Source organism: Penicillium cosmopolitanum, assembly GCF_028827165.1.
Source record: "Penicillium cosmopolitanum strain IBT 29677 chromosome Unknown utg000004l:1.0-4361866.0:1.0-4365735.0, whole genome shotgun sequence".
Classification (NCBI taxonomy): domain Eukaryota; kingdom Fungi; phylum Ascomycota; class Eurotiomycetes; order Eurotiales; family Aspergillaceae; genus Penicillium; species Penicillium cosmopolitanum.
Window position 1 is genome coordinate 3503037 of NW_026622674.1, and position 26153 is coordinate 3529189.

Consider the following 26153-nt stretch of genomic DNA (forward strand, 5'->3'; position numbering starts at 1 on the left):
CCACGCATCCTTCAGAAGCAACATTAGTCTCAAAGAGGGAACATTATTCCCGGCTGCAAAATGAGACAATAGATCGGGTTCCTGGAACGTGGCGGCTATCTTTCCCGTGCATTGCATGGCTGCCGAGTGACTGTTTTTCTTTTTCTTTGAGACCTGTGCAGTCGATCATATCAGACAGTGGGGGTATCAGCCCCGCGGCAACCTCTATGCATCAGAAGGAACAGTGCTTCCCGATAACCGGAGTGGATCATGATCCTCCTGCAACCCGCGGTCCTGGACGGGAGGGTTGTGCGCACTGCATCTTGGTGGCGCACAGTTATCACTAGTTGCGAGCGGAGCGAGGTTCCTTCAAGTCAGCGATCTGTCTTCTCCTCACGGGAATCTGATCTTCTCCACCGATGAGAGCTCAGAGATTGACCGTCACATGAGAGGAGAGGAAATGGGTTTCGATAGTGTTCATTCCAGCCTGTTTCTTTTCCCCACTTGAGATGGTGGGATCAGCTCAGCTTGCAATCAATCTGCCACCTCTGGAAGGCGGGGCTCCCTTTGCGAATCGGCCCTGCGGAGCCATGGCAGGAGAGGGAAAGAACTTTAGCTCTACAATCGCGCGTCGACGGCGGGACGTCAGGCTGACATGACGCCGGGTGGAGACGGATTAGAACCACTGGAAGGTTGATGCAAGACAGAGCCAGGGTCTCGATTGGCAAGAGACGGCCCAGCTGGCCCGTGGCCACATCACTGCGGTAGTGGGCGAGGGCCGCTCCGGGCCCACGCTCTGATCCCTGTTTCCCAGATCTGAACCGGATTTCATCTCGTGGAGAAGCATCGATCAGACCAAGCGTGATCGACAATCGCCATTGGGGGAGCAGATCTTGACAGGAAGAAACGCAAAGGTAAATTTTGTACGGAGTAATAAAATAGAAATAAAAATAAAAATAAAAATAAAAATAAAAAAGAATTTATGGGTTGTGGGGTGATGGAGAGAGCAGGTAAGGCGATCATGGGAGATCCCGATTCATGGACAAAGCACCAATTAATTCAAGTTACTCCGTACTCCGTGCGCACACGCGCCGCAATTTGGTATGAAGGAACCCGAGGGTGTGGCTCAGCTGGAGCAAGTAACATGAAAGGGGTTGGCCGTCAATACAAAACTAGTGACACCCGCATGAGTTGCGCCACTAGTTGTTAGCGTCGAACAGGTGGAGCCACGAACCGATGCGGTGGCTATGGGTTCGATCACATCTTTTTTCCTGCGTACTCCGTAGTACTGGCCGAACAGCTGGGGCTGGGATTGGGGTTGATGGGTCTGGAGATGCTCGGGTCCCAAACAGGGTAGCTCCCTCGGACAACTCCGGAGGAAGTATGAGCTCAGATAAACATTCCATAAATATGAGTGGTTTTTAGTTGAGGTCATACTGTGTGTATGTACTCGTACTACTCGTATAGTACTTTGGGGAAATTCCAGAAGTTAAGTTGAAGAACTGCGGGCGCTGAACCAAGGAACGAGGGAACCAATGAACCGGTAGAACCAGAGAGCCGGGTGGAGCTGGTCATGACTAAGCGAAGTATTCCAAATATTCCAAATCAGTCTTGCCTGCCTCCACACGCAGGAATCGCGCTTGCTTCAAGAAATCAAATCATTTTGTATGGAAGAAGAAACATGCCAGTGCGTATTCGTAGTAAAATTATGAAACCAGAAAATACATTACTCGTTACTCGTTACTCATTACTTATCCTGCCTAATCCCCCACCTCATCCCATCCCATTTTCCGTCTTTCTCATATTGTCGATTACCACACCTCCTTAGTCCCTCCCTCCCAAGGGTCATTTTTATACTGTTCCGGGGCCTTAATTCCACCCTGGTGCATTCCAGTCCATTGCCATGATGGGTTCTTGGACTTCCCATGCCCCCGTACCTGTGGTCGCAGATCCATTTCTCCAACAAACGACCTATACCGATCTTCTGACTTTCACTTTTTGTGGCCCAACTCCATATAATCAGAATCAGCCACTCTTCATCGACGCCGAGGATCCCTCACGCTCATTCACAGCCGCCCAATTTCGCCAGTTAGTTCGGACGTTGATTGCCGGCTTCAAGGCATATGGCGTGCAGCCGGGTGACTGCGTGCTGCTGCACTTGGGGAACAGCGTGAGTGGTCCCATACACGGGGAGATATCGCACCCAGAACTAGCCCGAATCATGAATTCTCCGGCCATATGCTGACGCAGTCTGGTTTCCATTAGATCCTCTACCCTGCCCTATTTTTCGGTATTATCGGTGCCGGTGGTGTATACATGGGATCAAATCCCCGCAGCCAACCGCAAGAACTGGACCATATCATAAGCCTGGCCGAGCCCAAGCTTATCCTCACCACGGCAGATGCCCTGCCCATGGTCGTCAATGCTGCTGTTGAGCGAGGAATACACCCTAGCCGCGTGTGTTTGGTGGATGATCGAGCAGTCGATCACTGTGCGCGGCTGTTTTTGCAATTCGAGCTGGGATATCAGATACGAGACTTCATTGCTGTTGGAAATGCGCCACACTCGAACTTGGCCCATCTCCTGGATTTTGGCGAAAGTGGTTGGATAATGTTCAATGACCCGGTCGTTGCGCAGAATACCCCCGCCGCCATGTTCTCGACTAGTGGCACCGGTGGTCTTCCCAAAGCGGCTATCCTGTCACACCATGCGATCGTGTCTCACCACCGCTCTATACAATACGAGGTGCCTTATTTTACAAGCCGGCTCATGTCGCTGCCTATGTTTCATCTATTTGGTGCGCTGTGGACTCATCTGTTTCCCGTCCGATATGGCCACCCACTCTTTGTCTTGCCACGCTTTGAGCCAAGACAGTTCCTCAAGACCATTCATCAATATCAGATCTCGGAGACTTACCTGGTACCGGCCATCATTCACTCCTTGAATCGTTTCTCACACCCCGTCGCAGAGTATCTGCAGTCGCTACGCTATGTTGGCGTCGCGGGAGCCCCTATAGATGCGGCTTCGATGCTTGAGTTCCGCAATCATCTTCATCCCATGGCTTTTGCTTGTCAACTTTGGGGCATGACAGAGGTCGGAGTAACCTTTCAAACTCGCTACGGTCAGTATGGTGACCCAGGGAGTATCGGTACTCAACTATCGGGGTACGAGGTGCGGCTGGTTGATGACGATGGCTCCCTCGTGCAAAATGACGAGCAGAAGGGCGAACTACAACTCCGGGGTCCCGGTTTACTTCTGGCTTACAAAGGCCGGACTGATGCGAAGGATTCCCAGGGCTGGTTCCATACTGGAGATATTGCCTATAAAAAGAATGGTTTTTATACTATCGTTGGACGAAGTAAGGAGCTCATCAAGGTTCGAGGGTAAGTACAAAGATTCAGCATGGCTCATACATGAGAGCAAGAAATCCTAACGTTTGACAACAGATGGCAAGTCGCTCCAGCTGAGATTGAAGCAGTCCTTCTGCAGCACCCTGGGATCAGCGATGCCGCTGTCACAGGTATACACTTGAAAGATCGCAGCAGTGAAGTACCTCGTGCTTTTATTGTGCGATCACGAGACCCATCTATCAGTCGATTGTCAGCTGAGGAGGTCTACAACTTTACAAGGCAGCGTCTAGCGAGCTATAAAGCGCTGGACGGTGGTATAATTTTCGTCGAGGAGATCCCACGCACGCCTAGCGGCAAGATTCAGCGCTTCAAACTGTCTCAGATGAACGTCTATCGTGACATGATTGCATCCCTCCTATCACGTTTGCCAAGCGGTGGTGACTCCACGTCTGTGTTACGCCCGCTACCCTCCAGTGCCGATATGCCACAAGTTGGCATTGTTCCCGAGGGACCCGTCGCTGTCTAGGCAGTCATGAGCCCGTAAGAGCAACCGAAGTGGCGTTTGTACCCTTTTTTGGGATATTTTTTTGGGATTGAAATTTTCGGGCTATCTAATTTGAAAGAGGCTACAGTTTGAATTTTTTTTCTTTACTCTGAAGTAAGGGTTGTGTTTTGACATCTGGCGGTCGCATGCGATTTACGATTTAATGTTTTTTTCTTCTATTATTATTCTTGCACAACCAATCGGAAGACGGGACTGGGAGGATTTTCGATTTACTTTTTGCTTTGATTTTGATACCACATGCACATGCACATCTATCTACTCAGAATAAGCGTTCACCGATCGCCAATTCATCTCGGAATCATGAAAGCATAATGATTTGAAAAAGAAACCTTCTTACATGTAATATGCATGGCGTAGAGGGGTACGGAGTACACAGCAACCATATGCAGCCCCACTGCAGGATAGATCTCCCTGCCGCTGTCATGACTCAAGCAGATTCAGAGGTGGATTCGCAAAAAAAAAGCAATTCTCAGCACACCGCCGCAGGCCCCGTGCGCCCACTACGCCCACGCGGGATCTCTTAGTCTTGCCGGGTCAAGATTAAATTTGTGTAACATAGCCGAATTCCTGGTTCCTGGAACCTTGGTGCTTGAGTCAATGTATCTCCGAAGGGGTCTAAGCTCGAAACAATTTTGTGCGAGGTAGGTTTCAACTTGAAAGGATCTATGTATGTAGATACTCCGCAGAGGGTCGTACAGATGAAACTCACATCCCGCACTTTGGGATGTGGTCTAGATCTACGAAGTACGGAGTACATTGCTCGTGTCCAAAACCTTTGCAGTTTCCAAGGTTGTTCGCCCAGCCCAGCCTTGTCCGATAGTTCTCGCTGACTCGGCTATACTTCCCGAAGTTGAAAAGGCCACCAATCACTGCCCTGTTTAGCCTTGTTTTAGCCCTGGTAATATCAGCCGGTCAGTACATTTGGAGGTTGCATGCATCATTGGTCTCAATTCCATTTTAGAAATGTGTAAATCTTCACCTGGAAATTCTTGGCCCCAATCCTACAACATCTATCACAAATGTACCCCGTACATGGTTTGCTAGCATACAAAAGTACTATGGTATATACACGTGATGTATCCCGATCGGTCAGGAATTTGTCATCGGAAGGTTTTCAGCCGACGGCCCTTTTCACCCCGATCATCGGAGCCGACAGTCCGACAAGTCCGATGCAAATGGCGTGAGAGTATCATGCCAGCGCAAGAGTATGGCATCACCAGCAAAGAGACAGAAAAAACTGTCCTGTCGAAGGTGTCGATCACGAAAACAAAAAGTAGCTTTTGATAATCACTAGCGATGGGCGAGGCTGACATTCCACTAGTGCAGCGAGACGCGGCCGTGCGAGAATTGCACCCAAGCGAACAAAGGTATGTGAGCGTACTTTTGGTTTGAGTTCATCATGAGATCCTATCTGAGTTTCAATAGAGTGTATTTCCAGCGACCATGTTGATCGGAGACACCGGTTCAGTCTTGAGTAAGTAAATACGTCATCCTTTTGGGTCATCCATTAATACGTTTCTGGTTAGGTATACTCGATCTCTCCAGAAAAGAGTTGCACATCTTGAAGCTCAATCACTGAATACGGGACAAGGTGACTCTCCAGTTGTACGACATAGTGCTGCAAGGGACTCATGTATTGGTGGCGAAGGCCTCGAACTGCAAAACAATTCAGCCTTAACCCGCCACACTTCCAGGATATGCACGCCTTCCCAACAGTCAGTTGAAGGTTTATCCAGACCAGAAACAGAAGTTGCTCACAATTTAATTCTCTCGGCATGTCCGGCCTCCAATGTCCCCTTTTCCTCCCTTCTCCATGCTGAAGTACCAGATCAGCAACTGGTAGATGGCGATCAATGCGGTCATTCATCCCTATTGGTTAGCATACTAGCTGCCCTTTCAAGCGGAAATCCTTGTGGGATAAAGTCACCTCAGACCGATAGTCTTCGCGACATACGAATTCATTCATCTGAGGCAGCTCAATTAAACACCCCGAGAGATTCAATCTGTCTTTCGGATTCTGTGAGCGATGGGCTCATCGAGGTTTATCTTCAAAGAGTGAATCCACGGTATCCCTTTCTTCATGGTGATACATTTTTGGAATGGTATCAGTCATGGAAAGCATTCAGGAAAGTTGAGCCTACTGCAGATCAGAAAGACCGATGGAAAGACTTTTTCGTGGTGATGGTATGGGTCCTTTTTCCCGTACTATTCTTCAATGGTGATTAACCGAAAATTAGGTGCAAGCCGTCAGTATACTTCTGACTCCGCAAGTATCTAAAAGCGACATTGCCGTTTCTCAAGTAAGTTCATTCCATCGGCCTCTAGAGAAGTCACTAAAGACATGGCAGTCATTGTACAACACGGCGATCAATTTTCTACCATTTGTTTTCGCACATTCTAGTTCAGTTTTGCATGCACAGGCCTATCTAGTCTTGACTTTGCATGCTCTGCATTCTCCTTCATCGCAGATGATTGTATCAATGGCATCGGCAACAATGCGCCACTGTGCCATCAATCAGCTTCATCTGGCCGAAACTGAGCCTAATGTACCATTTCCCGATTTCTCGCTCGAGGTACAGATCCGTCGCAGGGTTTTCTGGTCTGCATACGCGTTAGATCGATTGATTAGCTGGATTTATTACATTCCGAACAATCTCATTGATGAGCATATCACTGTTGAGGTAGAGTACAAACAGCTACATCAGATCCACATGAGAACTAATGCAACCAGATGTTTTCGAATGTCGAAGACACCCATTTGTATCCCGATACGACAATAATTGGCCAGGCACGGGCATCTGACTTGCCTCAAAGAACGCATATATCCCCAGCTCTACATCTTATACGATGCAGATGTATTCAATCGCGAATTATTAGCACAATGATGCGATCTGACTTCAATAAGATTGATGCCTCCCCGGCATGGAGACAACATATGCTGCAAGAGCTAGAGTCTTGGAGAACGCAGATACAATTGCTTAGCCACAGATCCTCCAGAGGCTATTTGAGTGACCGGTGGGTTGGCATGGCATACAATTACACAATCCTCTTGTTGCATCAACCCACAAAAGAAAACGCGTCTGGCACTTTCGGCGAGCGGTCGGTAAAAGCTAGTGTCCAAATAATGTTGACTTTCAGAGAGTTCCAGAAGGATCGACAGACTGCCCAATTGTGGCCTGGGGTAAGTCATTTCATAAGATGACGGGAAGAATCTGACTAAAATATATTGCAGCTTCTGAGTCAGTTCAATGTTGGTGTCACTTTTCTATATTGCTTCTGGGCAACTCCGATCTCCCATCGATCAACCGAATACAGCTCCCTAGAGGTATCTGAAGCATTACGCGCCTGCTCAACGGGCCTAGCAATTCTATCTGAGCGTTGGATTCAAGCCGAGCCCCTTCGCGACATATTCGACATCCTGGCCAAGGAGATTCCTCTACACAGCGTGGAATCAATCCCACGGTGTCTATCTGCGGACGCAGTTACTCGTATCAAATCCCAAATGGATTGGTTAAGAGTCGTTGTAAAGAATCGTGGAGTTTTGCGGATGCTAGATGAGATGGTCAACGAAGATTTTCCCTCCAGTCCTGTCGGAAATTCTGGCCAAGTGCCCAATCAAGAAAATGGGATTCAGGAAATTACCGAGCACTTCTGTTCCGAGCATTGCTCTTTGTTTCCGGGGACTGTGTTCAATGATCCGATGACAAGAATGGGGGGGATTGGAAGGCGAATATGAGGTGTTCGATGACTCGTTGATATTCCCTTCTTTATTTGGCTCGGCTGAATTCTAGCAGCATCGTTTGCTCAATAAAATACCTCAAGCTTTTTTATAATCTTTGTATTCCAAGGGACCTGGGAGCTTCGAAAGTATCGACGCTGTCGGACATTTGGCTCCGAAGACTCCACATCGGAGTCCCCGCACCGATGATGACTCGTGTGGACCACTTCAACTGCCGAAGGTCAAGACCTTGAGCTATTTAAATATTTTTCCTGCGAGGCACCTTCTTCTTCAACTTACTCACTCACTAACTTTCAAGCCACCAATATGCCTCAAAAGCTGACCGTCGCGGTGGCACAAACTCGCACTCTTTCATCCCTCGGAGCTACACTTGCCGCTCTAAAAAGCATTACCGAGCATGCCGCATCTCGAGGAGTGAAGCTCCTTCTTTTCCCCGAGGCTTATCTGGGAGGATATCCTCGAACCTGCGATTTTGGCACCGCGTTTGGTGCGCGGGCTCCTCACGGCCGGGAGCAATTCCTTCAATATTTCAAGGCCGCCGTGGACCTCGGCGACACCCCCGCCGGAGCTGGCGATGACTGGGTCGAGCGCAAACTCCCTGTAGCCAAAGGATCTGACCGCCGTGGAGATGGAACACGAGAGTTCCTTGAGCAGGTCTCTAGAGAGACCGGCGTCTTTATTGCAACTGGATTGATCGAAAAGTCCGGTGGTACTTTGTACTGCTCTGCCGTTTTTGTGGATCCGAACTCTGGAGTCATCGGGAAAAGGCGAAAGGTTATGCCTGTAAGTACCTTCCTGCCCCATATACCCAATCAATCAAAAATTCCACTGCTAAGCCTTTTCAGACCGGCTCCGAACGTCTTGTCTGGGGTCAAGGCTCAGCCTCCAGCCTGAAGGCCGTTACTACCGAGCTTAACGGTGTCAAGCTGACTCTCGGTCTCGCAATTTGCTGGGAAAACTTCATGCCTTTGCTTCGTCAGAGCCTCTATTCGCAGAATGTCAATATTTACCTTGCGCCGACGGCTGACAGCCGTGACACCTGGTTGCCGCTCATGCGGACCATTGGAGGCGAAGGCCGTACGTTTGTCCTTTCCGCCAACCAGTGTGTGCGATACAATGAGCTTCCTTCTTGGATCACCGACCATGCGAAGGCCGAAGATAAAGCCGACGGTAAGATACCTCCTCATCAACTCCTCCTTAATGAAGTACCACAATATTCTAACAAATTGCCAAACACAGGAGAGAGATATATTTGTCGCGGCGGATCTTGCATCGTCGGACCACTCGGTGAAGTTATTGCCGAGCCGACTTGGGAGACTTGCGTTGATGACAAGCTCAAGTCGGCGGACTCAAGCGATATCTCCAGCAAGGATGGTCTTCTGATCCATGAAATCGACCTTGAGGATTGCGAGCGTGGTAGACTCGACATGGATGTTGCCGGTAGCTATTCAAGGAACGATGCGTTTAAGCTGACTGTGGAAGGACTGGATCTGAACCCGCCACCCCTTTTGAGAAAGGAAACCCCCTACAGTAGTACTAGTACTAGTAGCAACTATATAGATACCAGATACCGGAATGATCAAAATACAATTTGGCGCGGGAAATGCTTGTCGGCATTGTTTCAACCCTGCATGATTAAATCGGAGAAAAAAAGTCAGTATCGCACTACAATAACTCAACAACTATCTCTCTGCGCGAAAGTAGCAAGACTTGTTCATTCTTACCCTCCGGGTGGAGTCAGCATGGCGGAGCCGATGTATATCGGCTCCGTTCCAAATTGCAGCCAATAAGAGCGGTTAAACTGTAAGATTTAATGGACCTATCCACCTTCAGGCGCAAAACAGTAGCGGGGTGGACAACCTGGCGATGAACAAATTCGAAATATTTAAGCTCTTGCATCTCCTGAATCCAATTTAATCAACTCAGCCTCCCTTCTACGACTTCTCATCTACTATTTTACCGGCCTTGAAATGACCAAACCAGCTATCGTCATTGTGCCTGGTGCATGGCACAGACCTCAGCACTATCACTATGTCATCGATGGACTCAAAAGGCTGGGATATGAAGCAGAAGGCGTGGACCTCCCTTCTATCGACTCGAGTCCGCCACATTCGACTTGGGAAAAAGATGCCGAAGAAGTCCGTCGTGTCATCTTGAAGTATCTTGATGCTGGCAAGGACGTCATTACAGTCGCTCATTCATTTGGCGGGATTGCCATGGCTGAAGCCGCGAAAGGGCTTGGGAAGGCCGACCGGGAGAAGCAATGCCTCGAATCTTCAGTTCGTCACCTGATCTACATGTGTGCGATGGCTTTACCAAAAGGACAAAGCTATGCAGGCCAGATGGTACCAGCGACCCCCGAAGAAGAGGAGTTGGACAAACAGCGAAAGGAGCTGCAAGAAAAACATGGCGGGATTCAAATTCAAGCGGTATGATGATTGTCACTTTGCTTTGAACAATTCCAAGAGTCAATTTGAATCTAGTATCGAAACTGACTGATCTTGTTTCTTAGGATGGATCGATGGTACTCGATGGAGATGTCTGCAGCCTTGCGCTGTACAACGACTGCGATCCTGGAGACGTGAAAGAAGCAATCTCTCTGCTGGGATCATTTCCGCTTGCCCCATTAGCTGTTCCAGTCACCTACACGGCTTATCTTGAGATTGCGAGCACGTACATTGTGTGCCAGAAGGACCAGGCTTTGCCGGCTTGTGTACAAGAGAGAATCGTAGCACAGGGAAACGGCGCATTTCATGTTGAGCGATGCGATGAAGGTCATTCACCATTCCTGAGCAACCCAAGCTATATTGTGGACTGTGTCCGAAGAGCGGCGGGCGAGGTCATTTAGCTATAACCATGTGTGATGCAGCGACTGGCCGGGTCGCGCTCTCCAGTTCCTTCCAATCTGTTTAGTTAGTATATAGTACTATCAGAAGAACACCATGGTGATAAAATGAGTTAAACAGCCCTAGAGGACTGCTTGATTGAGCGCTAAGAGGGTGCTATGTATTCAATTAATTGTGTGCCATATACTTATAAACCAATAGATGGACGTCCATCTACTAGGTTGACTGCATGACTAGTAGTTATGGATTTAATTAAATGACATCTACTAAATGAGGGGTAGAATCTAGGCTCCAGCCGAATGTAAGACACGCAAGGCTGCCTATCCGGAAGTGAAGAAAGCAAGAGCAACGCATACTCGACCTTAAATAGCCCGTGAGAATCCAATTTGAGTATCCTGTAGAAAAGTTCGTGAATGTGATCATTGTCATGCCCTTTCCACCAGCCCCAACCTCCGAATCCTCCTCTCACACTGGCCAGTGCCATTGTGGCACAGTGCGCTTCAAGTTCAACATATCTCCCCCTCTTCTCCAGTACCCCGTGACTGCATGCAACTGCTCCATTTGCACCAAAAATGGATATCTGCTTGTTTACCCCTTTCGTAAGGACTTTACCTTTGAAAAAGGTCAAGATTCGCTGAAGGAGTATCAATTCGCCACGAAAAATGTTTGGCACCAATTTTGTGGAGAGTGTGGGAGTAGCTGCTTCATTCGCCTCCCAGAGAACTTTCCTCTTCTTTCGGAGGGCGCAGATCCTGTTATTGTCGTGAATGTAAGTTTTCTCAACTCCAATCGCATGAGCGCTTTAATTTTAATGAAATGAAGGTACGGATGTTGGATGATTATGACTACGAAAAGTTGCAGCTCAATAAGGTTGATGGAAGGTCGACCTGATCAGGCAGGAATAAATTGATTTCTGAGATAAGAAATTACATTTAGAAAGAATTTCTATAATCCTTTTGGCATTGTAGTCTTTCCACTTGAAATTCGGTCTTTCTGGTGGGGAATAGCTCAGCCTCTGCGGCGATGCGTCATAATTCAGGCATCAAGGCATGAACTCAGACCTGCTTGGATCAGCGCGAGTAGCCGGAACGAAGTAGCTTCTGACCATATCATGCGAAGTTTTCGGTCTTAAGGCTGATAACAGTCTCATCCAGAAATTACGCTTATATGCCACACCGAGGGGTGGAAGGCTGCTCTACATTCGACTTGCTCTGTCCGACATGTCGTTTCAAGGGGCTGGCATCCCATCGGAGCCGCAGCGTCGACAGAATTCTAGCTGCGATCCTTGTAGGCGCTCCAAACGCCGCTGCTTTTTCTCCTCTCATGCATTCACCGACGCAAATGCCTCCTGCGCGCATTGCACACGACTCGGGCATACATGTACATTTAATTTCGCCTCATCCCGGTTGAACTCTCGACCAAAAAAACGACAACGCCAACTTGAAAATAACTTGAATTCAAGGCCGAACCAAATTCCAACTTTTAACGACCAAACACCATTCGACGACCCGGTGGATACGCCTCGAAGATCCCTGAACAGTACATCTGAATTCACTTCTACGGACACCCATGATGATTTCGTTGCGTGGCTCAATTTTGACATCGACGATTACTTGGCGAGTGATTTACACTCCACCACTACACCCGAGCCAGCGTTGTCAGGCCCACAAATCTCATCTGACTCGCAAAATGATAGGATGCTTTCTGTTTTGCCGACTGAATCGCAGGCAGTACAGCGTCTCCCATACGGGAGAGAATTTGTACCGGGAAGCTCGCCCCGCAGTCCCATTCATTTATTAAATTCAAGATTAGACGCCAGCATCCTCGACGAGCGACTTATAAGCATATACGAAGCGATTCTAACTGGGTCTGCGAAACGCTTCCTAGATTGCGACACTAATCTATATGCAACGGGAATTCGTTACGAGATAGAGAACAGCAGGCATGAAAGCTCGAATGAGCCAACACCAGTCACGAATCCATCCCCCTCGGATAAAGATGAATCTAACTCTCCTTCGCACTCCTTTAATACATCAGGGCAATTGCAGGCTCGGATGAAACCAGGTTTCTCTGGGGGTCAGACGCGCAGAGAAGGCAATGGCATGACGATTGTGGGATGTGCAAGGTTCCTGGACCACTTTGGGGATCTTTATGGAAATAGACTGAGCCAAGCTTCGAAACGAAGGTCCGACACGGCCCTCAGGGCTGCACTGCGATTGTTTGCTCTGCAATGGCTACCTATCACTGGGTCTGAAGTCGACCGTTGGGCTTCTCCAAGTGACGCCACCGTTGCCAGACTTCACGAGAAAAAGCCACCACGGAGCTCTCCATGTGAGTTCTATACTGATGCATGGAACCAAGCCCGGATGGCCATCGATGAGGCAAGATCTGTTCGGTCTTTTCGAGCTGTTTTTGCAGCCTTTATCTTCGACGGAACCGCCATTCCCATCAGCGCTCGCAATGATTCGAGGGAGACAAGTATAGAGCATGAAATTCTCGTTATTGGTCTGCAGAAGCTACATGAACTAGATAAGCTTGTTCAGGATTACTGCACTGCCCTAGGACCATTCTCTCAATACGGCGCTCTTGCAGAAGCCAGCCTCACTCTAGTGCGTTGGAGTGGGTATATTCGTGACACCGGAGCTGCTTTGATGTCAAATCACCAGTGCCGACTTCCAGATCCTCTTCACGATATGAATAGTGAGCTCAAGCACAAACCGGTAGAATTCGATTAGAAAACAGTGCTAAAACATCCCAGCATTTAATCGTGACAACTCAGCCCCATCAACATTTTTCTCGGAGAGTCCGGGAGAATACGACCGCAAAATCCCAGAAATATGTCGAATGATGGCATCGGAGGCTTTCTTTATTTGGAGGCGGATTGCGGATTTGAAGAATGACCTCCAGCGTTCCTATAAGAACCCCCAGGGTCTTGGCTCCGAAATTCTCGATTCGGTCAATTATGTGGTAAATCTGATTGGAGCTTTCAATGAGAAGGTTCGACCTTTCATCGAGCGCTGCAGAGCAAATTTCTATGATCTTTCTATGCCATCAAGGGTATCCTGCGGTATGACCCCTACCATCTCGCCATCCATGTATCCTTCACTGACGAGTGGTAATAGTCTCCCTTGTTGTGCCATGGGATATGGGGGTCCTTGTCCTTGCAGACTCTTTGGGTCCTCATATTAATTCCATGTTAAATGACTGTGCGCAAGACTTCGGTCAACCTATACGACAATATCAGCGCGAAGCGGCTTTTTCCGTCGCACAGACAGCTAGACGGGTGCTTGATTTGCCCATTGAGGAGGCGTTCAATCTGCAAAATGGACTTGCGTCTGAAGCTCCAATCACCGCCTATCATGTGACCCCAAGGATCATGACAACGAGTATCGAGAAAGCCGTGGTATACTTTGCCCGACTTCAAGTTTCCAGGGGGACTGGAATTTGGGATTTTGATAATGACGCCAATTGTCTCCCAGGTGATCTATGGCATGATCAAATTGATTGTCTCATGAAGGGCCTTCTATCTCTCGAGGTAACCGTTGGAGGATCTCAAGAAGCTGGGCAGGTTTTGAAGTCCTTATTGTATAAGTATGGGGATATCATATCGGAATGCTGGTCTAATGATTTTGACACATAGATGGGACAGATGCATAATGAATCAACTTCACTCTCAATGAAATACTGAACTCTTTCAATAACTAGCGCTGTTTCTAAGCAGAAAATAATATCAATCTCATTTCTATCCGCTGTGCTGTATTGTGTAGTCAAGGTCGCCGAGTCCGATGGAGCCCCGAATGGGAACTCCACTTGTCTCCGAACTCCACCTTTCCTCCCGTAAACGAGCCGAATCAAACATCTACAACTCCCATCACCAAAGTAATAGTCTTACCGACTGACATTATGGTCGCCGAAAGTCTGGGAAACCGTCGATCGGCATGCGACCGGTGCAGGCGTCACAAGCTCCGCTGTGAGCGTGGCCATGCGGTGCAGTGCCGTCGATGCGAAAAGATCAACGCCGAATGCCTCACAAGCCCTGCTCTCAGATCTGGTCGCCCTCAACACTTGAGCGATGCGGGGGATTCCCATATTCAATCCCCCAATGGCCATGGAGAGCCCTCTTCTGTAACTCCAACGCTAGATGCGAACTTGCTGCCGTTGGCTACTCCCCTGAAATTAATACCTCCGAGTCCGACTCGGCCCTGCCGCAGCTCATCTCTCCCGCCAATATGGACGACTTCAATCACTTCTGGTTGCAAAACTTTGGCCAAGACCTTACTTCAACCGCGCTACCTGATCCTGTGCCTATGACTCCACCGTCTGAGGCCCGGGACGATTGCTTGAGAAAGTTAGGCAATCTTCAAGCCAGTGTTGTTGCCGGCCTCGAGACTGTCAAGTGCTGCATTACTGCCGATAAATGCCCCGAGGCACTTAACTCATCGGGATTAAACCCTGTCACGAGTCAAAATCTCATGATCGGGCGGATGTTAGACTATTCCACGTCTTTGATTGATATACTGAATCAATTTCAGCCTTGTGCCAGCTCTGCGCCGTTTGAATTGACTTGCGATACACCGACCATGTTCGTGCTGCTTTCATGTTACATTGGCTTGGTACGAATCTATCGAACGATTCTATCCTGCGTACTGGACTGTCTCCCGATTCTTCTGGGAATACAACATCCGATACCCCAATTGTTCCCTGGTATGAATCTCGGGGGCTTCAAATTGGAGGCTCGACTTGATATTCAAGTAAAGATTCTTGTACAAATAAGCGACGACATGCTCGGAAAGATTGAATCAAGATTTGGCCTTGTTGGAAATATCTTTCAGCCCACATGGGGTGATGCTGACCCAGGGCAAGGCAGCTCGAATATTATCAACTATGTTGGAAGAAGAAGCCAATGAGCAACCTCCACTATACCAGCCCAGGGGACACTGTGATCCACTCAAATCTATCCTTAATCGGCTAAAGAACTCTGTCTAAGAGCATCATTTGATGATCATGTGTCCGGTGTGACTTCGGAACGTTTTTCGGACTTGCCGAGTCAACCCTATAAAAGGCATTTCCACCACCATCGACTTCAAGTAATTTTCCGAAGTTCATTCGCCTCGATTTATATCCCTCTATTTAAGCAAATTCACAATGATATCAACACCACCCGACGGAGATGCAGCGATGATATGGTGGTCCGGCCGCCATCCTCCCGCAAACCCCACTGAGTCCTTTGCCGGCAAGACGATTCTCATTACCGGAGCCAATGCTGGACTCGGATTTGAAGCATCTCTTAAATTCGCTGCACTGGGTGCCTCTCGTCTTATATTCGGCGTCCGGTCTCTCAGGCGAGGCGAAGAGGCTCGCGCTAAGATATGCCGGCAGACTGGCTATGATAAGAACAACATTCAATTATATGAGCTTGACATGAGTACATTTGATTCTGTTAAACGGTTCGCTGCGGCGATCTCCAAAGAAGAGAGGATCAACATTGCCATCTTAAACGCAGGCGTGGCATCGCCATCCTTTCGCCTTGGCCCGGAAGGTCATGAGATGACGGTTCAAATCATGGTTCTCTCTACGGCGCTACTGGCGGTTTTGATTATTCCACAACTTCGAAAATCGGCCAAGATATCCAAAACTCCAGCCCACCTCGAGATAGTGGCAAGCATTGCTTGCCGCTCCGCTAGGATTGATTGTTTCTCGCAAAGCAATGACGCAGTCTTGGACCAAGTTAACCAAGCCAAATTCTTCGGTGTACAGCGACAATACCAGATTGCGAAACTGTTTCAAATGTACATTTTGGAGGGTATCATACAAGGAACTGACTCGTTTGAACTGGACCAAGGTGATCCTGGTATTATCATCAATGCGGTCTGTCCTGGCCCTTGCAAAACAACACTGGGCCGCGATTTCCCCACCATCCTTCAGCTTCCGATGATCATGCTCCAGTCGCTCTTCTTTCGTACAGCAGAACAGGGAGCAAGGAGTTACGTGAGCGGCGCAATTCTGGGCCCTGAGGGTCATGGCAAGTTGTGGAACTCTGACACATTTCTCGAGTACGTTCAACACCAAGCAGTTTATTAATCAGTTTTTCTAACCAGAGATATAGCACGGGTGAATCATGCACAAGCGTACAGGGAAAGGCTATGCAGAAGAAGGTATGGCAGGAGATCGTCGAGTTGCTGCGGCCACATGCCCCAGAGGAAATATTGAAACCTTATATGCTTTGAGATGTTACAAGAAGAGAAATGTCCCGAAACCAGAGGCAATGCAATGTACAAAATTGACCAGGCTCATACTCCGCCACCGAATGCAAACAGCTTAAACAATGCCATATCCTTTCCACCAAACGCCCCAAATTAGGGGACCCAGTGCACCCAGTACCGCTGGACCAAAAGACAACTCCAGAATAAACCAAATCCAAACCGTTCCATATGCAGGTGCCTTTTTCATAACAGCGTAGTAGGGTTCTCCGTTTGTTACGGTAATCAGATGGACTCCAAGCATAATAGAGATTGGTAGAAACACGAGTGTGCGAATAGAAGGTGGAAAGATTAGTCGTCGCAAGAAGGAGACTGTGAGTTTGTCTCGAGTAATCGGGATGAGTGAAATGGGCTGCGCACTTTCGGCCAGAAGGTTGGAAGTGCTCCGTAGTCGGAAGGAAAAGATGTGGCCGTGAACAAGATGCACAAGGAATGTCAAGAGAGGGAATGTGAACATGATAGAATCCTTTATTATTTGAATGGCATCCGTTGATTCGGCGTATTGGTATGCGGCTAGGTAGGAGAGTGTGCCGTGGAGTGTTGTGAGGGGCATCGAAAGAAGGACGGTATCGATGAAGGGTGGGAGGGGATTATCGACGTCGCTATCCTCATCATCGACATCGTCTTTGATCGAAGATTGGACCTTGCCACCAGCTTTATGTTTCTGTGAATCTTCATCCACCAGTTCATCATTGTCGATGTTGCCGTCCGTCTCGACAATGTTCCCAGACGCGTCGACAGTTACGAACCGCGTTCCCTTCCCCATGGGCGGTAATTCTTGTCCAAGCGGTATTCCCGGCATTCCTCTCGCCTTGTTTGCCTTGTCTGCCTTTGCCTGCAGCTCATTTTGGCGCTCTGCAATGATGTCATATAGTGTTCGCTCGCTGGCTTTCTGGGGTGGGTTATCGCGTGGGGGATGAGCAAGAGGGATATCGATCTCATGGACTGGGGAGGTTGATGATAGTGAAGAGGTTGCCGCTGCAGCACGGCGCTGCTTCCTATTCCTGGGTGCGTCCATGATGGGTGGAGTTGGGGGGTGTGGGGGGGGGGGAAAGAAATAAAGATTGAAGATTGAAGATTGGAGATTGGAGATTGAAGATCAGGGTGAGCTGGCCGGAGAGCAAAAGTCGAGGATCGGTGGGGCGGTGTTTAGCCGGAGTTAAGCGATGCTTGCACTCTATATGATAAACTTGAATACAGCTATGGATGAACCATCAACGAATCCCTCGGTTTCTAAGTGGTTTCTTTACCTTCTGTCTCTGTATACTTCTTCTCCAATCAAAAAGAAGTCAATTTTGATTCTTAAGTTTCCATCGGTAACTTGAAATCATCTCGTGATACATACTAACCAGGTTCGACATAATCTCTTTACAGTGGCCGTCGACTTTTATAGCCATTATGACAATGCAATCCCAGCCTCTCAATTCATACTCATGCAAGACATTCAAAATTCTAAAGCCTTGGTGTTCATTCAGGCAAATTCTAGCACCTACATGCCCAGGTAGTAGATCATCTGCATCCCCCAATGCGGGCGGGGAAGCGGTGGCACATTCGCCTCCGCGCAGCTTATCAGCGCAGCACGGGACCAGCACTGGCAATCAACCAGACAAAGTGAATGCGTGCATTAGGGTAGCTAGGTTATTTAGTGGGAAGTGATCGGTGATCCCCTTATCTTCATCCCCTCTCACTTCCCCCCTGCATTTCCCCTCTCCAATAATCTCCTCAACCATTCCGGTCCCCCATCGCCTACGCATTCGATATCATGGCCAACAGTCCTCGAGAGCTCCACCCTGCATCTGTGGCCGTGAACAAGGATGATTTGGTGATTCCTGTAAATCCACCCTTGAGATTGTCGGTCGGTGGAGTTGAGATGTTAGGATACTCAAAAGGCTCACTCGAGACACCTCTAGCTGATAGACTTCGGTCCCTTTTTTTCGGGAACTCCGTCTGACAAGCATGCCGTCGCCTTATCCATCACAGAGGCGTTCAAAACCTCCGGCTTTCTCTACTTAAAAAATCACGGAATACCACCATCGGTTGTGTCTCAGGTGTTCTCTTCATCTGCTCGATTCTTCGATCGCCCCCAGGACCAGAAGAACGGTTTAGGATGGACAACCCCACAATCAAATCGTGGATACGTTGCCATCGGGCGAGAAAAGCTCGCTACCCTTGATGAAACAGGTGAGATAGATACTCGCCGGAAGTCTGCACCCGACATCAAAGAGACTATGGAGATTGGCCGGGAGGACGTAGATGGCTTGCCGAACCGCTGGCCTGACCATCTCGATGACGAAGGCAAAAGGTTCAAGGAAACAATGCTTGCGTTTTTTGAGATGTGCAAAAATCTACACAAGCAAGTCATGAACTCGATCGCCCTTGGCATGAACCTGCCCGAGCACTTTTTCGACGAATTTGTAAGTGATGGCGATAATAACCTTCGCCTTTTGCATTATCCGCCCGTCCACAAAGATGTCTTCAAGAAGAACCCCGACCAAGTTCGCGCTGGTGAACATAGTGATTATGGCTCGGTTACACTGCTCTTCCAAGATCGACATGGGGGCTTGCAAGTGCGCAGTCCCAGGGGATCGTTTGTTGACGCCACTCCAATCGCCGATACAATCGTGATCAATGCCGGCGACCTGCTCGCGCGCTGGTCAAACGATACTATTAAGAGTACCCGCCATCGAGTAATACAACCACCCAAGCCCGAGGACGAGGAGAGCTCGTCCGACATCTACCCTTCACGTTACAGCATTGCGTACTTCTGCAACCCCAACAACAATAAGGTCATCAAGGCCCTACCAGGAACGTACGGTGAAGATATCCATGTTGCAAAAAAGTACACAGACGTTACCGCGGGCGACTATCTAGTCCAACGACTGACAGAGACCTATTGATCATCAACCTTGGAACTCCTTTCTTCGCCAGAACCCTTGCAGTCGGTACCCGATGGGACACCAAAAGTCGGTGAAACTCCATATCGATCGATCTCGATCAGTCTGTTCAAACAGTACAGCACATTTATTCATTTATTTATCAGAAGTGTCTATGCAAAGTCATCCCCTTTAAACGGCTGCAATACAGCTTGTAGACTCAACTCTGGATGGTACAGGGTAGTCAGAGGTCCCTAATACGTGTTTGGGACTACACTGACGCGACCACCATCGGTAAGCATGATGGCGCCATTCAAGTAACCACCCGAGGCACTCGCCATCCACACGATTAGACCAGCAAAGTCTTCCTCACTTCCACTGCGTCTAATAGGGATCATTTCTCGTGGGAACGAGCCTTCGTTGACCCCGCTGCCTTCGATGCCCTTATCTTCGAAAATATGGTTGGCCATATCGGACTGGTATAGACCAGGCGCGATGCCATTCACCCGAATATCGTAGTCCGCGAGAGTAGTAGCGAGCATCTTGACGAGATGCGTGGTGGCAGATTTAGACGCATTGTACGCAAAGCTAAAAGGCACTTTGCGAATAAACCCTGCGATCGAACTAGTAATGACGACTTGTGCAGTTGGAGGGGTCAACACCCCCGCTTGAGGTGCCGGTCGTCGCTTGTTTGCTGCCTCCAGCAATGGTAAAAACGCCAGCACAGTGTAATAAGACCCAGTGACATTGACATTCAAGACATCGGTGAATGCCTCCATTGGTTTACTAAACAACTCCTCGCGGAGCTCGCTCAGAGAAGGAGGGGTTCCATCGGGTTTCTGAGACGGCCGCATCAATGGTCCTAGGACTCCACCATTCGCAAAAAGAATATCAACGTGGGTGGTCTGCTCAGCGACGGCCTTGTATGCAGCCTCGAGCGACTCTTTGGAGGTGACATCACACTGAACGGGGATCACGACGCCGGGAGTAGATTGAGTGGCCGTCTCCTCCAGGGCATTGACACGACGTCCAAGAACAAATACCTTCGCGGCACCGTTGACCGCTAGAGCGCGGGCCATAGTCCGACCGAGACCTGTTGAAGTTGTACGATTAGCATCAATCTCCTATCGTGGAGTATTGCTAAGGTGATGCCTTACCACTACCTCCACCGGTAATGACAGCCACACGGTCCTGGACCGAGAACAGATTCGAAGCAAGCAGATTGGACATTTTTGCAGATGGTAAATTTGCAAAAGAAGGGTGGATGGATGATGGATTACGAATGAGAGGAAGATTTGGGGTTCACTTCCTATCGGTGTAGCACAATCCGGGAACTGTAGGGGTTGCCCTTCCCCGCGATCGCCTTCCCCACCGGTCCCCCCGAGGTCGGCGCACCGCCGATCCGAACTTATGTGCAATACAAAATAAATACACTTGGACCGATGGGATATCATTTTCACTCCGGAGTTCTTGCCGATATGTCAATTCTAGCCCATCGAGGAACTCGTTTTCAGAACATTGATTCTTCAAGCAGTGCAAATATCACTGTCTGTTGTCTGCCCTTTCGTATTTCATGAAGTATCAGGAGTTATCAAGAAGGAGAGGATAAAAACGAACGTGAAGACGAACATGTCAAAGCACGAAAATAATAATCATATAGTCCGGTTGCTTTGTGTCCTAAATTAACATGGTGTCCTGAGCTATAACCTGTAGGTCGGGCATAATGATCTCCTTGGCCTCAAATGGCCGTAGGGCAGGCAGGCACAGAATAATAACAACTTGAATAGAACATCCACAATTTCCCATCTTTTGTCCCTGGTCCATGATCCGAAACATCCGGGGTCGGATTTGATTTCCATCACCAACAGCTGCCCACTCGGCGAAACCACGTACACCAGGTCGACGTCATTACCGGGGTCATCCGTCATTCTAAAAGACATTCGAAAATTGGAGCTTAGGTTCAAGGAGTAACTTTCTATATCCATGGTGCCTGGTTTTGGTATCCAATCATGCAGAAGAGTTGCTTCCAGGGCTACGGACAACAAATACCTGTACACGATGCGGTATAGTCCTAGAAACTGGGCCCAGTGATTATTCCAGGACGATCAGCGCAGAAGCATTCTCATCTCTATGATAATGGGCTGGCTAAGATTTATGAATAGTACAGGACGCATTTGGTTTGTGATACCGTAGTGTTAAGATTATCGCCTTCGAGTCTACAATCTCCGATTGAATGACTTCGATACATGACTGTCCTATACTCTGAGGTCAACATCCGGCTTAGCCTAACTAACTATCTGGTAGGCTTGACACTTACGTCAACTCTATTCCATGACATAATAGTACGATTTTATTTCTCGTTACCTACTATTAGCATATATCTATCATCGAAGGTCTCCGGCGCCGTCCGGCGGGCCACTCACCTACAGCACACCCAGCTTTGCAGTTGAGTATCCTGAGACGCAAGAAGATTTCATTACCGTTATATACTATATACCACTATATCGTCGTTTATGTGCAGCTGAAATGCTGGGTTCTTTGCTTCTCCTGAGCCTAGTAGGCTCACTTTCCTTCACATCTGCATCCCCACACAAGAACTCGCATCATACAACTACGGATTTGGATTCGGTATCTGAGGCTTTGATTACCGGACCATCGACTCGATCTCATCCTAGTTCTCAACTTCACACTCCTTTCAGCGGCACTCCATCAACCACAGGTGCTCTGACTGCCACCTCTGTTGGAAAGGGCATTTCAGGTGAAGAGGTCCTCCCGGCAGCTACTACTTACCCCAGCGATGGAAAACTTCACAATGCTGAGCCCGCCCCCCTATGTTCCTGCCGGAGGGGTCGGGACAAATGGAACTATTCCAGTCTACAATGTCAAAAGTGACTTTGACTATGAATCCCTTGTACGTACTCATCCTGTCTAGGGGCGTGGAGCGCAACGCTGTTATTGATGAAGAATAATAGGCACTTGCATTGTATCAGGAATGGATTGAGCTTGATCTTTTCCAGGACGGACTACAACGTTTCTCGGTAGAAGATTTCAAATCTGCCGGTCTAACCTCTACAGATCGAGATCTAATTGCCTTCATGGCGCAGCAAGAGGTTGGACACGCAACAATGCTGAGCAATATTCTCGGTGCCCAGGCCCCACAGCAATGCACCTACCATTATCCCTACCGCAACGTTACAGAATTTCTCGATCTCTGTCAGGAAATCACTCGCTTTGGCGAAGCTGGAGTTTACGGTTTTTTGGCTCATCTGGATTCTCGAGAGGCGGCCACACTGCTGACCCAGTCGATCACAACCGAAGCACGACAACAATTGATCTTCCGCCAGTTCCTAGGGCTCTTCCCCATGCCCGAGTGGTTTGAGACTGGCATTCCCCAATCCTGGGCATGGTCACTTCTGGCACCTTTTATCAGCTCGTGCCCATTTAACCAGACCCGTCTGGTCTGGCAAAACTTCCCAGAGCTCAGGATAATCAACCAACCCGCCATCTTGAATGGAAGCTCAAACAACTGGAACAGTACGGCCAGCGCAATGTCGAGCCGCTATTGGTATCGCCGTAACTGGAAATGCAGATATGCACCAGAGAACTATCCAGCTCTCTCTTTCCCTGGTCGTCAAGTTGTATTACAATGGGACAGCCCGGGCTCGGAAATTGGCCCCAACAACAGCTATATCACGACATCACAGGCAACCAGACCCAAGTTTGTTGTCTGGGTTTCTCAACTCAATGTGACCTACACGCCGCTGCGTATTGGCCATGGACATCGCGGTTACACTCACCAACCCAATCTGGAAACCTACCAAGGTGACCCCGCGATCAATGGTACTATGTTCATTGCCATTACCGACCACGATCCATATTTGACGCCATTCAATCTGAGCCTGATCAATCCTCACGTCGTTGCTGGGCCTGCTATCTATCAAGCAGGCTAGGTAATATCAGAATGGGGGAGCAGACCTGGAGGATAGGAAATTTTCGGCGACAGGTGCTTGGGAATAAGAATTTTGTTTTGTAATTCCCAATGGTGTGCTTTCGACTTGATGACCGAATTCAAAAGTAAAATGATGCCTTTTCTTAGAACTGCAGGAAGTTTGCTTTCTTTTTCCTAATGTACGTCACAGCAGTTGCGTGGCACATGCGACTTTTCCCTTGCCGTAAAATTCTCTTCTAGAGCTTGCTATTCATTTCATTACTCGTTGTGTACAGATACTGATGCCACGCGAGAATATTCCTGTCAGGAACAGGCGATCCGTCTTGACATCATGCACGGCGATGGTAGTGGAGGGCATGAGCTCGCCATCTTCATCTGTAATCAAAAAATAGGCTTGATATCCCTGCTCTTCTGACTGCTCTGGATTAATAGTTTCCCTTTTGGCTAAAAGCAGAGTTGCTCCAGGCACTGGGTCTAGCGGGTTTGTCGACGCTTTCATCAACTCTAACGAGTCTGGAAATGAAGTAATGACGATGCTATCCTCTGCATTGACAGAGATCCGATCGATTCCCAACGACGTTCTGAACGAATCCAAGAGTTTGAGTTCTCCATACACCATTTCATAGACAAGAACTACCCCGGAGACGCCAGACACGTAAATGTGATCTTGGCTATCGATTACGATGCCATTTGCATATCCAAAGCCCTTGGTGGTAACCAGGCGACATTCCCCCGAATCTGTTTGGCATTCCGCGAGATTCGCATCGCCCACTACCTCTTTTCCGCCTCGGAAGGGTCCAACTTTTGTGACGTGATCGTTGATCACGAGGATCGCATCCCCTGTAGGGTCCACGGCTAGATTGTTTGGTGAGTCCAAAAGCTCGCTTGATATTGTTTTGACGGGTACAAGAGCACCAGCGTCCTCGTCCAAGTCAAACACTTCCACAGTATAGTTCTTTTTCTCGTCTATGATTTCTCCCGTGTCTGCATTGACGGATGGCCTGTGGTTGATCAGCCAAAAACGAAGCTGATCTCCGATGCGGCGTGCGTCTAGCCCATGAAGGTCCAGTTCTCCTTCGAAGCCATCTGCGAGCTCTAATCGATGCAGATTGTAGGCATCATCTTGCCCTGGCGGCGAGTCAATCTCCATCACACTGACATGATCTCTGCGTGCCACGATTGGATAATCGGATTCGACGGCAGTATCCGTGTGCGTTGAAAAATTGGAGCACGCCCCGTAGAGCTTTCGATTCTTATGATCCAACCACAGGTGCTCGCATCCCTCCATGAGAGGATGTTCGAGGCGTGCACATCTCCAGGAGAAGCCACCGAAATCCTGGTCGGTTGAGATGGGGGCTGATTTTACGAAAGCAATATCATGGATAAATAGTTTGTAGATAATGGCGAGAATCAACACGATTCCCGTCCCATGAACCAGACGAAAGCTTCGCCTGCTTGGCTGCAGGCTGGCTAGAGCCATGATGGAGTCAATCTCTCATGTAGGAATTGGAATTGATGAGAATGTGTGGTGTGAAACATCCTTACGAGTCTGCTTCTGGGGCCGCCTACGACTTGGGCAAGTCTATTGGTAGATCGTTAGGACCAGGCTTGTCTGGCCCCTGTTCTGGTGGACCCTGCGGCTCCCCGCATGGGGAATGCAATGGACCCTGAATTACCGCATCCATCTGACAGGCGAACGGACCGGTAGTAGTAGTACATAGCAGCAGTAGCAATAGACCATAATTTGGTCGCAATGAAACAAGCGTACGAGTACGGAGTCGGAGTGATTATAATATGGACAAGAGACCCACTGCATTTTGTTATTTTGTTCCACGAGGGCTCCACGTTGTCATTAATAAGCAGTGAGCTCCCGCGACCCTCGGCTTGTTTGCGAAACGTGCCCCTCTTTACTCTTACTTGTCTTACTCTTTACTCCTTCTTCTTCTCTTCCCCTCTACTTCAATCAATTCTTCCTTGACTTTCTCAATTGCAAATCTTCAACTCTTTGCCCATCATGCCTTACCACGCCTCCGTCATGTACCCCAACGATGATGACATCACCTTTGATGAGTCCTACTACCTCCAGACTCACATGCCTCTAGTGGAGTCAATCTGGAAGAAGTACGGCCTCGTCAGCTGGAAGATTATCAAGTACACCACTGCCCTCGATGGCTCTCCCTCCAAGTTCCTGATTGCCGCCAATTTGGAATGGAAGAGCGAGGAGGATATCAAGTCTGCTCTGCAAGACCCCGAGACCCCCAAGATCTTCGCCGACATCCCCAACTTCACCAACAAGCAGCCCATCACTCTGGGCGGTCCCGCTCTGTCCTAAATTTGGGTTTCATTGGTGTGAGTCTGGAGTTTCATGATGTGAATTGTGAATTGTGCTGATAAGAAGCTTAAGGGGCCAATGCTGTCTTCGCCTGTGAAGCAATGCCGCATGATACCGATGTCGTGATGAGACAACTGTTATGTTAGATAAACAGCACTATTTGTTCGGATGATTTGTTCTATTCTGTCATTCTCAATACTGCATTGACTTCCGTTAGGAAGTGCTTCAATCCAATTTTGCACAGAACTGTCTAGATTGAC

The 26153-nt window shown here is 48.6% G+C and overlaps 13 protein-coding genes across 13 annotated transcripts; 10 read left to right on the top strand and 3 right to left on the bottom strand.

Annotated features, from left to right (window-relative positions):
* Positions 1-1885: 1885 nt before the first annotated feature.
* On the top strand, positions 1886-3855 carry afeA (adenylate-forming enzyme AfeA; the record flags this gene model as incomplete). The annotated part of the gene is made up of 3 exons (XM_056627356.1): positions 1886-2149; positions 2245-3362; positions 3426-3855. The coding sequence occupies 3 exons, from the start codon at positions 1886-1888 to the stop codon at positions 3853-3855; spliced, it is 1812 nt and encodes a 603-aa protein (XP_056493151.1).
* Positions 3856-5421: 1566 nt separating this feature from the next.
* On the top strand, positions 5422-7630 carry N7509_002720 (fungal specific transcription factor domain-containing protein; the record flags this gene model as incomplete). The annotated part of the gene is made up of 4 exons (XM_056627357.1): positions 5422-6078; positions 6132-6575; positions 6626-7075; positions 7127-7630. Coding segments are annotated over 4 exons (2055 nt in total), but the record flags the coding sequence as incomplete, so codon positions are not given.
* A 309-nt stretch (positions 7631-7939) lies between these two features.
* Positions 7940-9193, top strand: N7509_002721 (carbon-nitrogen hydrolase family protein; the record flags this gene model as incomplete). Its single annotated transcript, XM_056627358.1, is given in 4 exon segments — positions 7940-8416; positions 8479-8803; positions 8873-9166; positions 9180-9193. The coding sequence occupies 4 exon segments, from the start codon at positions 7940-7942 to the stop codon at positions 9191-9193; spliced, it is 1110 nt and encodes a 369-aa protein (XP_056493153.1).
* Positions 9194-9603: 410 nt separating this feature from the next.
* N7509_002722 (alpha/beta hydrolase) lies at positions 9604-10481 on the top strand (the record flags this gene model as incomplete). Its single annotated transcript, XM_056627359.1, has 2 exons — positions 9604-10062; positions 10146-10481. 2 exons carry the CDS (start codon positions 9604-9606, stop codon positions 10479-10481), a joined length of 795 nt encoding a protein of 264 aa, XP_056493154.1.
* Positions 10482-11699: 1218 nt separating this feature from the next.
* Positions 11700-14119, top strand: N7509_002723 (Zn(II)2Cys6 transcription factor domain-containing protein; the record flags this gene model as incomplete). The annotated part of the gene is made up of 3 exons (XM_056627360.1): positions 11700-13179; positions 13238-13546; positions 13602-14119. The coding sequence occupies 3 exons, from the start codon at positions 11700-11702 to the stop codon at positions 14117-14119; spliced, it is 2307 nt and encodes a 768-aa protein (XP_056493155.1).
* A 589-nt stretch (positions 14120-14708) lies between these two features.
* Positions 14709-15386, top strand: N7509_002724 (uncharacterized protein; the record flags this gene model as incomplete). Its single annotated transcript, XM_056627361.1, has 1 exon — positions 14709-15386. The coding sequence occupies one exon, from the start codon at positions 14709-14711 to the stop codon at positions 15384-15386; it is 678 nt and encodes a 225-aa protein (XP_056493156.1).
* Positions 15387-15624: 238 nt separating this feature from the next.
* On the top strand, positions 15625-16560 carry N7509_002725 (uncharacterized protein; the record flags this gene model as incomplete). The annotated part of the gene is made up of 1 exon (XM_056627362.1): positions 15625-16560. One exon carries the CDS (start codon positions 15625-15627, stop codon positions 16558-16560), a length of 936 nt encoding a protein of 311 aa, XP_056493157.1.
* Positions 16561-16797: 237 nt separating this feature from the next.
* N7509_002726 (uncharacterized protein) lies at positions 16798-17757 on the bottom strand (the record flags this gene model as incomplete). The annotated part of the gene is made up of 1 exon (XM_056627363.1): positions 16798-17757. One exon carries the CDS (start codon positions 17755-17757, stop codon positions 16798-16800), a length of 960 nt encoding a protein of 319 aa, XP_056493158.1.
* A 744-nt stretch (positions 17758-18501) lies between these two features.
* On the top strand, positions 18502-19636 carry N7509_002727 (isopenicillin N synthase family dioxygenase; the record flags this gene model as incomplete). Its single annotated transcript, XM_056627364.1, has 2 exons — positions 18502-18594; positions 18650-19636. The coding sequence occupies 2 exons, from the start codon at positions 18502-18504 to the stop codon at positions 19634-19636; spliced, it is 1080 nt and encodes a 359-aa protein (XP_056493159.1).
* A 230-nt stretch (positions 19637-19866) lies between these two features.
* Positions 19867-20842, bottom strand: N7509_002728 (SDR family NAD(P)-dependent oxidoreductase; the record flags this gene model as incomplete). Its single annotated transcript, XM_056627365.1, has 2 exons — positions 19867-20705; positions 20770-20842. The coding sequence occupies 2 exons, from the start codon at positions 20840-20842 to the stop codon at positions 19867-19869; spliced, it is 912 nt and encodes a 303-aa protein (XP_056493160.1).
* Positions 20843-22409: 1567 nt separating this feature from the next.
* Positions 22410-23562, top strand: N7509_002729 (ferritin-like domain-containing protein; the record flags this gene model as incomplete). Its single annotated transcript, XM_056627366.1, has 2 exons — positions 22410-22523; positions 22585-23562. 2 exons carry the CDS (start codon positions 22410-22412, stop codon positions 23560-23562), a joined length of 1092 nt encoding a protein of 363 aa, XP_056493161.1.
* Positions 23563-23811: 249 nt separating this feature from the next.
* Positions 23812-25041, bottom strand: N7509_002730 (uncharacterized protein; the record flags this gene model as incomplete). Its single annotated transcript, XM_056627367.1, has 1 exon — positions 23812-25041. One exon carries the CDS (start codon positions 25039-25041, stop codon positions 23812-23814), a length of 1230 nt encoding a protein of 409 aa, XP_056493162.1.
* Positions 25042-25575: 534 nt separating this feature from the next.
* Positions 25576-25893, top strand: N7509_002731 (uncharacterized protein; the record flags this gene model as incomplete). Its single annotated transcript, XM_056627368.1, has 1 exon — positions 25576-25893. The coding sequence occupies one exon, from the start codon at positions 25576-25578 to the stop codon at positions 25891-25893; it is 318 nt and encodes a 105-aa protein (XP_056493163.1).
* Between the last annotated feature and the right edge of the window lie 260 nt (positions 25894-26153).